Source organism: Carlito syrichta, unplaced genomic scaffold, assembly GCF_000164805.1.
Source record: "Carlito syrichta isolate Samal-C Ts95f unplaced genomic scaffold, Tarsius_syrichta-2.0.1 Scaffold288315, whole genome shotgun sequence".
NCBI lineage: Eukaryota > Metazoa > Chordata > Mammalia > Primates > Tarsiidae > Carlito > Carlito syrichta.
Genome location: NW_007232411.1, coordinates 112695 through 123915, shown reverse-complemented (window position 1 = coordinate 123915; position 11221 = coordinate 112695). Strand labels below are relative to the sequence as shown.

The 11221-nt window shown below is 46.2% G+C and overlaps 1 protein-coding gene and 1 long non-coding RNA gene across 5 annotated transcripts in view; one reads left to right on the top strand and one right to left on the bottom strand.

The window, feature by feature from the left end:
* Window positions 1-2945: 2945 nt before the first annotated feature.
* Window positions 2946-6760, bottom strand: LOC103255624. Of its 4 annotated transcripts, none has more exons than XR_504029.2 (11): window positions 6686-6760; window positions 5712-5753; window positions 5406-5489; window positions 5165-5214; window positions 4809-4838; window positions 4351-4398; window positions 4144-4174; window positions 3896-3932; window positions 3456-3510; window positions 3195-3224; window positions 2946-3014 (listed from the first exon to the last, which is right to left on the bottom strand). It is a non-coding gene; the product is annotated as an uncharacterized LOC103255624 (long non-coding RNA). The 4 variants fall into 4 exon arrangements; XR_504027.1 differs by lacking the exon at window positions 6686-6760 and adding an exon at window positions 6388-6433; XR_504028.2 differs by lacking the exon at window positions 6686-6760 and adding an exon at window positions 6273-6319.
* A 58-nt stretch (window positions 6761-6818) lies between these two features.
* SLC3A2 (solute carrier family 3 member 2) overlaps window positions 6819-11221 on the top strand; it is a 22329-nt gene continuing 17926 nt past the window's right edge. The window contains exon 1 of the mRNA XM_008053590.2: window positions 6819-6945. Within this exon, the coding sequence (XP_008051781.2) occupies window positions 6834-6945 (112 nt within the window). The 5' untranslated portion in view covers window positions 6819-6833. The remainder of the gene's footprint in view (window positions 6946-11221) is intronic.

Sequence of the window (11221 nt, the reverse complement as noted above, 5' to 3'; positions counted from 1 at the left end):
TCAGGCAATCCACTCACCTCAGCCTCCCAAAGGTGCGGGATTACAGGCTGAGCCCCCAAGTCCGGCTGTTTGTAGAGTTTCATCTCTATCAAGTACTTCAAATGGCCCCTGCCTGGCCTCTGCTCCAGCTTCACCCTAGGTTTGGTCCGATCACTTTGATAAATTCACAAGGTTTGGGTTAGTGGCCTCCAGATCCGAGAGCTTTTTTTTTTTTTTTTTTTTTAATTGGAGTCTCACTCTGTCACCCAGGCTGGAATGCAGTGGCATGCTCACGGCCACCACAGCCTCAGCCTGTTAGGTTCAGGCGATCCCCCAAAGTGGGAGGTTCACTTGAGCCTAGGAGGTTGAGACCAGCCCGGACAACATGGCCAGACCTTGTCTCTATAAAATGTCAATATTAGCAAGGCATGGTGACATGTGCCTGTACTTCCAGCTACTTGGGAGGTTGAGGAGGAAGAATTACTTGAACCCAGGAGTTCAAGGTAGCAGTGAGCTGGGCCACTGCACTCCAGTCTGGACAACTGAGTGAGACTCAAAAAAATAATGGATACGGGATTTCCACCCCTGTTCTTTAAATCTTTATATATAAGTTTTAGGATTATTGTGGTTAGAATGATAGTATAAGAAAGGCATTTTTGCCAGGTGTGGTGGCTCAAGCCCATAATACCAGCACTTTGGGAGGACTAGGTGAAAGGATTGCCTGAGCCCACAGGTTTGAGACCAGCCTGGACAACTTGCTAAGACCTCATCTCTACAATAAATCAAAAAATTAGCCGGGCATGGTGTCTTGTGCCTGTGGTTCCAGCTACTTGGAAGGCTGAGGAAGGATTGCCTGAGTCAAGCAGGTCGAGGCTATGGTGGTTGTGTGTGCCACTGCACTCCAGCCTGGGTGAGAATGAGATGAGACTCCAACTAAAAAAAAAAAAAAAAAAAAAAATATATATATATATATATAAATATCGTGACCCGCCTGGGCAGGCGATATCTTGTTTCTACAATAAATCAAAAAATCAGCCGGGCGTGGTAGCGCATGCCTGTAGTTATGGCTACTTGGAAGGCTGAGGTGGAAGGATCGCCGGAACCCAGCAGGTCGAGGCTGCGGTGGCCGGGAGCAGCCACTGCACTCCAGTCTGGGTGACAGAGTGAGACTCCAACTCAAAAAAAATAAATAAATAAAATAAAATAAATAAATAGATAAAAATAAAGACTGGGCTCGGTGGCTCAGCCTTAACCCTAGCACTTTGGGAGGCCAAGGCGAGAGGACTGCCTGAGCCCACGGGTTCGAGACCAGCCTGGGCAACTAGACAAGACCTTGTCTCTACAATAAATAAAAAATTAGGTGGGCGAGATAGCGCCTGACTCTAGGTCTGGCTACTTGGAAAGCTGCACTGCAGTGTGAGACAGACTCTAACTCAAACAACAGCAAAAATTCACCACAGCCAAGCCTGGTGGTATGCAACTATAGTTCCAACTTCTTGGAAGGGTGAAGTGGAAGGACTGCCTAAACCCAGCAGGCCATTGCAATCATTGCCTTGCTAAGCTGTGGTGTCCATGTGCTCTTTGAGTTGTGGCCAGGCCATGTTTCCTGAAAATCTTTGGTCCCCTGCCCTACTTTGGGGAGGTGAATCTCCTCTAATTTACTTTCTAAAAGTTTTCTAATCCAAAAAAACAAAGCAGAGATTTGGCCAGGTGTGGTAGTTCATCTGTGCAATCTCAGTACTTGGGGAGGGTGAGGTAGGGATACTTGAGCTGTTTTGAGATCAGCCTGGGCAATATAGGGCACTTTCTAAAAACAATTTTTTGGTAGTAGCACACTCAGCCACCAGTCTCGACCTGCTGGGCTTAGGCGATCCAGTTCATCCTTCCAAACAGCTGGAACTACAGGCTTGCACCACTACACCCAGCTAGCTTTTATTTATTGTGGAGATGAGATCTCACCAAGTTGCCCAGACTGGTCTCAGAATCCTCTCACTTCAGCTTCCCAAAGTGCTGGGATTATAGGCATAAGGCACTGTACCCAGTCTAAAAACTGAAAAAAATTTGCCAGGGCCAGGTGTGGTGGCTCAGCACTTTGGGAGGCTGAGGCAAGAAGACTGCCTGAGCCCAGTGGCTGGAGACCAGCCAGGTTAATTTGGCAAGATCCTTTCTCTACAATAAATCATAAAAACCAGCCAAGCCTGGTGGTATGCAACTATAGTTCCAACTTCTTGGAAGGGTGAAGTGGAAGGACTGCCTAAACCCAGCAGGTTAAGGCTGTGGTGGCTGTGGGTGTGCCACTGCACTCCAACCTCAAGCAAGACTCCTACTCAAAAAAATTAGCCAGGTGTGGTGGCAGTTACTTGGTAAGCTTGAGGTGCAAGGTTCAGCCTAACCCAGGAATTTTAGGTTGTGGTGAGCTGTGATGGCCCAGTACACTACACCCCAGCACGGAAGACAGTGAGCTCAGCACAATAGCATAAATTTACAATGGACCGATGTATAGACCTTCCAGAGAAGTGACTTAAGCACCTAAATGAACCCTTTGCATGTCACAACAAATGATTCTTCAGAGTAACTACAAAAGGGTGGAGGGAAGAGGGTTAAAGAGCCCAACCGGCAGTGGCTGGCAGTTCAGCTGGATCAAAGTATAGGTCAGCAAACTGGAAATTGATGTGGTGCCCTTATTCATTTCTGGGCCTGATCCTGCAAGGGCAGCTAGACTTTATGAAGGTGTAGCTAATGGATCACCCATACCCAGGCATTTTCTCCAAGATTTATATATATATAAAAGTTTCTTAAGCATCCCAATATACTTTCCAAATGATGCTTTCCTAAGACTAGTAAAGCCTGCAAAAGGAAATCTGCCATACTATGTTGGACCAAATCTAGTTGTAACAAGCAGATTCTCAGGGCCATTTCCATGTGCTCACCTAGACCCACCAGGAAAAATGAATCACCCAGCAATGTTTTTTTTTTTTAAAGAAAAAACTTTTATTTGGAAGACAGAAAATCTTCTGAGACTCCACACTTGACTCCTGCAGAGGAACAGAGAAGTCTGAATTTCTCACTGTATGTGTTGAATGGTGGTGCATGCTGCTGCTATGTCATCTGTAACTTTACAATGGAGTATTCTGAGCCAGTTAATTAAAGGCCTGCTTCTGAGCACTTTGATCATGATCAAGCACTACATACCAATAAATATTTGAGATACCTACATTTATTTGCACCTTGCTCTTTCTTCAGACCTGGAAAAGAGAAGTAATGTTTTAACAAGTGATCATTCTTTACTTTCTTTATACACATCCTTAGGGTCCCTCAGACAGTTCCTTCTGGAACACATTTCCTCTTCTCCCCCAGCCAGCCCCAGTGGGTTCACCTTTACAGGCTCTGGGACTAGGACAGGAAGTAAGATGTGGGAGTGTTTCTTCATTGGGAAATTTGAACTTAGCCTGCCTTACACACTCAAGTTTAGTTACCTTTAGCTCCAGCTGTAATTAAGCTCCAGCTGTAATTAAGGCTTATTTTGTTTCCCTGCAAATGAAACAAGGGAGATAAGTATCTCAACCATCTTTGTTGCTTGGAAAAGTACATCTGCATTATGGCAGTTACTAGCCAGGTCAGATAACTTCACGATGGCTATAAAGCTGACTCAATTAACCTAATTTTGGAAGCTGTTACTGTAAGGCAAGCTCACAGCTCAGAAGTACCTTTCAGTCACAGTGATCAGACTGGGGCGGTATTCACCTCATCATTGGTGAGCAGGAACTTACCACTAGTGTTTCATGAATGGCCAAAAAAGCAGAACTTGTATCAGACCAGTAATTCCTTTTGCATAGCTACCCAGATGTTAAGTGCCATCACAGTAAATTTTATACAGCAGTAGTAGATGGATGGTGAATGCTGCAAAGGCATTTACCTCAAATCATTCTTGTGCTCCAAACAAAGTGCTGGATCTGAAACAAAGATGGAGTTAAGTAATGCTTAAATTGGCATTAAGTTGTTCCTACCTAAGCTACTCTTCCTAGAAAGTCAGACTTCCGAGTCTCAACAGCAAGCCATCAGCCGAACGAGATTCCAATGTAAGTCATCATGTGTATAGGCCTAAAAAGCCATTTGTTTCTACTCAATTTGCTGTTAGTTTCTGAACATACTAAAATTACTCACCTTTAAAAAATCAAGTTATTGGTAATGGTACCTGAGGGAAAAACAAAACTGCATTAAAAGGTTTCTTAGACATGGTACCCCCTTACTCCTAGCCTTTCTGGTTTCTCAGGTGTTCCTGTGTATTCACTGTCAGTCAGAGTGAGCTAGTTTGATTCATCATAGAAACTGCTTACCTGGTGGCATAAATCGAAACAAAAATTAACTAACCTCTTAATTCCAAAGCCTTTTCAATGGCAAACAGGAACAAAGCTGCTCCTGAATAAAAAAATTTTATTAGCAAAGTATTCAAATCAACTAACACCATACTACCAATAGGTTTCAGACCTCAGTTCCTTATGGAACTTGCCATCCTCTCTCCTAGTTATCCCAGTGGGTTCACCATTACTGGTTCTAGGGCCAGAACAGGCGTGAAGACAGGATGTTTGTTCCTCACTGGCACTGAACTCTGGCAAGCTGCAATTGTCAAGTCTTCACCACTTTGAACTTCTGGGTTTATCAGTGGGCATAAAGGAAATGATAGGGGAGGTCAAGAAACACTAAAGAACCAGAAAGCTTTATGGCTTAATCTCGCTTCAGTGGCAAATACCGCGACAGTAAGGTGATCCTTTGTCAAGTGGACTCAAATATATGGTAATTCATCATGGCATTCAAGAGATACTACTTACCGTAAGATGGAGGACATCCATCAGGACAACCTGGGAAAAGAGAACAGATGGTAATTTTCAAGTATTAGGAGGGAGCAAAATTTCTTTGGCAGCAACAACTGCCATCAGAACTCTAACATGCTATTGACTTTTGCACCTCACAGATCATCAGCTTACCAATTCAAATCATCTGACAGTGTTGTGATTGATGACGTGGGTGAGGAAGGGCATACCTTCAAAAGGTGCCCTCTCCCTTTTCAGAAAATTATTTCAAGAGGAAGATGGAAAGAGCAACACTCCTCCACTGACCGCTTGCCTCCTGATTGTGTTATGTACCAGAGGGATGACATGCCCTAAATCCCCTTTGGGATAATTACCTGTTTCACCCTGGGAGGCAGTTGATTTCCTCAGGACAGGTTACCCCATGCTGGAGACAGAAAGGGGAGGTGTTATAAGCACTTAAGAATAGGGATTCGGTTCTTTGAATACTCCTGGCCCACTTCTCAGTGTTGAGATGACATCACCTGAGTTCAGTCATATGCTTGTCGTTTTATGTTCATCATGGGAGTGGTCACCCAGCAAGTGTCCCCTCCCCTATTATAAACCATGTTAGCCCACCTGGATCATGACTGTGACACTGACTTTGCAAAAAGGTAGATCTTGCCTCATTCTCCCACCAGTAAGCTCCTTTGAGGCGAATATCTGGGGAAAAAAAAAAAGGCACTCCTCACTACTGTCTCAGAACTAAAACCCCAAAGACTTCAGACATTAGCTGTGGCCCGCGCTACTCAGAATTTTGTGCTTTCTCCACTAACACATCAGAAAGAGAGAGTTCAATTCTCAAAATCATCCCCGTAGCACATCCCATGTATTTTCATTCACTCAAGGAAAGACCGCAAGTCAAAAAAGGCCCAAAGCACTTACTTCAACGAGAGCTCTCTTCGATTCACACGTACCGCACGAACCCTGCAGACAACAAAGAAGCCACAAGGTTAGCCCTCGGTATTTAGAAAACGCTGTTTTCTAGAGCGACGGCAGAGTCGGAGGCTGGGCAGGGCGGTTTCCTCAGAGTTATTTATCCTCACGGAACTCAGTACAGGTCTGTGAAAAGGTCCTCATCACAGGGAGGGCCACCGCCATTTTGTCCTCCACAAGGCCCCGCTGCTGTACGCACTAAATCTCATCTGCTTCTCCCCCCCACCACCAAAGAGGTGCAATACAGAAAGCCTAATGCGGGCCGATCATTTCTTTTTTTTTGCGTTGGAGTCTCACTCTGTCGCCCAGACTGGAGTGCAGTGGCCGCTCCCGGCCACCGCAGCCTCGACCTGCTGGGCTCCGGCGATCCTTCCGCCTCAGCCTTCCAAGTAAATGGAACTACAGGCGCGCGCTACCACGCCCGGCTAATTTTTGATTTATTGTAGAGATGAGGTCTCTCCAAGTTGCCCAGGCGGGTCTCAAACCCGCGGGCTCAGGCAATCCACTCACCTCAGCCTCCCAAGGCGCGGGATTACAGGCTGAGCCACCAAGCCTGGCCCCTGCGATCATTTAAAGACAAACCATATACAAGAAAAATAGTCACATGACCTACAAGGACACTCACCAAAAGTAGCAGAAAAATGAGACCGAAAAAGTGCCGAGATACGTTTAAATAGTACCCCGCAGAGGCCCACGGGATTGTGGGCGGGTTATGGCAGGCGCTCGCGCGTGTGGAGACCGCAAGTGAGCGAGCCCGGGGAGTTGTGGGTAAAGAGTTCCTGGATAGGCGGTCACAGAGGGTGCGTCTCCCGGACTTGTGGCGCGAAAAAGGCGCGCATGCGCCCTAGGGAAGTGCGGTGATGCACTGACCGCATTGCGGTTAGGAGGTTCTCTCCAGAGGGGCGAGAAGAGGTGTCGCTCACCCGGTGACGGTGCCAGGAATGCTGAAGCCCCGACTTCGTGCCGATCTTGCACTGACTGTCCGTCACGGTCGCGGCTGCCTCTTCCACATCCTGCCCTGAACCCCTCTTTCCCACACACACCCTAAACCCGTGTGCAAGATCCGCCTCCATGGATCCCGACCCTCCCGAAGCCTCGGTCGGCGTCGACTCGGTTCCGCCCCAGCCGCCCAGTGCACAATCCGAGGCTGATACCCGGGGTCTCAGCGCGGGGGGAATCTCAGGTACCGGGCCTCGGGCTGATCATGGGTGGAGGTCCTTTGCACGGAGCCATTTCGGGAGAGTAGGCAGGGCTTAAGTGTTGCGTTTAAGGACAGGGTGGAAGCCGGGCGCCGTGACTCTTGCCTGTAATCCCAGCGCTTTGGGAGGCAGAGGCTAGAGGGTTGCCTGATCCCAGAGGTTCGTGACCAGCCCGCGCAGTTTGTCGAGACCTCATCTCTACAATTAAAAAAGAAAAAATATAGCCGGGCGTGGTGGCGCGCGCCTGTAGTTATAGTTACTTGGAAAGCTGAGACGGAGGAAATTGCCTGAGCCCAGCAGGTCGAGGCTGCGGTGGCCGTGAGCGTGCCACCGCACTCCAGCCTGGGCGACAGAGTGAGACGACAGCTAATAATAATAATGATGCAAGTTTACCCTTGGAATAGTTGCATTTTGAACTTTTTTTTTTAACAAAGTAGCAAGTGGATAGTTCATGAACATAAAATGTAGTGTTCAAGTTAAAGAAAATCTACGTATTGTGTATATACGTGTGTGTGTGTATGAATATATCTGCTTGACTGGAACAAAAAGGCTGGGATGTTAAGTAACAAATTAGAAAAATGAAGTGAAACAATTGAAGAATGTTGAATATCATTAATACTCATTAGTGCTTTTTCCTGATAGGCGCTGTGCTGAGAGCTTTATATCTACTACCTAAATTTAAAAATAGTAGTTCTTATTGTCATTCCTAGTTTACAGATTAGAAAACTGAGTATTAGATTAAGTTACTTAGCCAAGATCACATAGTAGAGCTGGTAGAGCTGTTATTTGAATCCAGTCTCTATCTTGACCCTGTTAAGAAAAATTATGTAAAATTTGGGAATATGCAAGTCTGGGTGTCCTTTTGATGTTGTATAGCAGACCCACCTTGCATGGGGATATATTCTGACTTTCTAGGGATATGCACTTTTGTTTGACTTCTTATTTGCTATTGATTTGGATACTTTACAACTCTGTCGATTGTCTTGCAGATCATTAGCACGTTTGATATTTTCCTATTAACAAATTCGTATACATACATATATATTTATTTTATTTTATTTTTGAGTTGGGGGTTTCTCTCTGTCATCCAGGCTGGATTGCAGCACCTTTGACCGCCTGGGCTTAGGTGATCCTTCCGCCTTAGCCTCTGGAGTAGGTGGGGTAGAGATATCTCCCTACCTTGCCAAGGCTGGAATGTCTAGTTAAGAAAAAAATTCTAGCCGGGCTCGGTGGCTCAGCCTGTAATCCCGCGCCTTTGGGAGGCTGAGGTGAGTGGATTACCTGAGCCTGCGGGTTCGAGACCCACCTGGGCAACTTGGAGAGACCTCATCTCTACAATAAATCAAAAAATTAGCTGGGCATGGTAGCGCGTGCCTGTAATTCCGGCTACTTGGAAGGCTGAGGTGGAAGGATCGCCGGAGCCCAGCAGGTCGAGGCTGCGGTGGCCGGGAGTGGCCACTGCACTCCAGTCTGGGGGACAGTGAGACTCCAACTCAAAAAAAAAAAAGAAAAAATTCCTAGGCCAGGTGCGGTGGCTCTTGCTCATAATCCCAGCACTTTGGGAGGCCTAGGCAAGAGGATTGCCTGAGCCCACTGGTTCGAGACCAGCCTGGGTGACTTGGCGAGACCTCATCTCTACAGTAAATCAAAAAATTAGCTGGGTGTGGTGGTGAGCGCCTGTAGTTACCAGCTATTTGGAAAGCTGAGGCTGAAGGATCACTTGAGGTTGCAGTGGCCGTGAGCGTGCCACTGCACTCCAGCCTGGGCGACAGAGTGAGACTCCAACTTAAAAAAAAAAAAAAAGAAAATTCTTAGAGTTGGGGGTCTCACTGTGTTGCTCAGGCTGGTCTCAAATCCCTGGCCTCTAGTTTCCTCCCAAATTGCTGGAATTGTAGGCGTGAGCGACCAACGCCCAGCTCCCTTGTCAGTTTCTTTACCATCACACCTTCTCCCAGGATGACTCCTATCTCCCCACCTTTTGTAAACTGCCTGAAGTGTGATTTTTATCTGAGCAAATCATTCTTCTATCCTTATTGCCTCACAGAATGCAGGACACAAATAGGACTCAAAATTACATTTATTAGTTATCTCTATAACTTTTTCACATGAGAAAAAATATTTTTTCCAGCTTGTTCCTTTATTTGGGAACTATAAATTTCTGAATGGTCTTTTCCAGCCCAATTCACTGATAGTCCTACATTATCAAATGAGCTTGGGGTCTGGAGTGTTTTTTCAAGGAGCAATGCTGCCCCCACCTGGCAGCAAGAGGCACTGCCTGGATAATGGAGGAGACGATAACGCAAATAACTAGGGCTAGAGAGGGACTGTAATCTCGTTGGAGAAAAGACTTATTTGATAATAGAATTTCCTGGGAGGAATGTGACATTGAGATGGTCTCCGGAGGGAAGGATTAAACTAGCCTCTGGGATGAGGATGTTGAAGATTGTAAGGACAGACTTACAAGCTGCCTTTGTGGAGCTGAGTGAGGAAGGTGTGGTACTTAGGACTGGAAGGGCTGAGGGGAAGTTAATACTGGTATTATCCCTTCTCTACGTTTTGGCAAAAATCAAGTGTAGTGTAGATTCTTAGCAATTTAATATCTGATATGTACTGTATATTAATCTTGCTTTTGTAACCGGGAAATGGGATAGTAGCTTGCTCCATCCTTCCACACACCCCTCTGGGGATATTTAGCTGCTCAATAGAGATTTGTTAGCTATAACATTGGTGGAGTTATGTCTTCTTTTTTTGTTTATTTTTATTATTTATTTATTTTTGAGTTGGAAACTCACTCTGTCACCCAGGCTGGAGTGCAGTGACATACTCACGGCCACTGCAGCCTTGACTGGTTGGGCTCAGGTGATCCTTCCAAGTAGGATGGAACCACAGGCATGCACCACCATGCCCGGCTAATTTTTTGATTTTTTACTGTAGAGGCAAAGTCTTGCCATATTGCTCAGGCTGGTCTGAGCTCTTGGTTTCAGGCAATCCTCTTGTCTCTGCCTCCCAAAGTGCTGGGATTACAGACATGAACCACCAGGCCCAGCAATTGGGTTAATTAGTAAAAGATTGGGTTATGGACTTATAAGAGGTAGTAGAAACCATGTGAAACAGTCCAGAACTAGGTTAACAAGCGTATGTATTACTTCAATAACTAGTTATTAGTAACTGATCATATGTCAGAAAAGGACAGTTGTCACCAAACTTTTTTTTTTTTTTTTTGAGTTGGAGTCTCACTCTGTCGCCCAGGTTGGAGTGCAGTAGCATGCTCCCGGCCACTACAGCCTCCACCTGCTGGGCTCAGGCAATCCTTCCGCTTCAGCCTTCCAAGTAGCTGGAACTATAGGCATATTCCACCACCCCAGCTAATTTTTCTTGATTTATTGTAGAGACGAGGGCTCACCAAGTTGCCCAGGCTGGTCTTGAGCCCTTGGGCTCAGGCAGTCCTCTCACCTTGGCCTCCCAAAGTGCTGGGACTATAGGTGTGAGCCATATGCCCACCATTTTTTTTTTTTTTAGTGAGGATCTCTCCATCATCCAGGCTGGGTTGCAATAGCACAATTACAGCTCACTGCAGCCTTGAACTACTGGGCTCAAGCGATCCTCCCACCTCAGTCTCCTGAATAGCTGGGACTATAGGCGCGTCACTCATGCCTCGCTAATTTAATAAATTTTTTTGTTGCTCTGTTACCTAAGCTGGCCTTGAACTCCTGGGCTCAAGCAATCCTCCCACCTCGGCCTCTCAAAATGCTGGGATTACAAGTGTGAGCCACCATGCCCAACCACCAAACTATTGATTATTTGTCTTATTGGTTAAGACAAATAGAGCATCCTAACATATGAAGACTTTAAAAGTATATCTCTGTATATTATTGGTTATTTGCAAAGGTATAATAATGTATTTTGAAGGATAAGATGTAAATTAAGATATAAATGCAGCCGGGCTCGGTGGCTCAGCCTGTAATCCCGCGCCTTTGGGAGGCTGAGGTGAGTGGATTGCCTGAGTCCACGGGTTCGAGACCCACCTGGGCAGTGAGACCTCATCTCTACAATAAATCAAAAAATCAGCCGGGCATGGTAGCATACCTGTAATTCCGGCTACTTGGAAGGCTGAGGCGGAAGGATCGCTGGAGCTCAGCAGGTCGAGGCTGTGGCGGCCGGGAGCGGCCACTGCACTCCAGTCTGGGTGACAGAGTAAGACTCCAACTCAAAAAACACACACACACACACACACACACACACACACACACACACACAGAG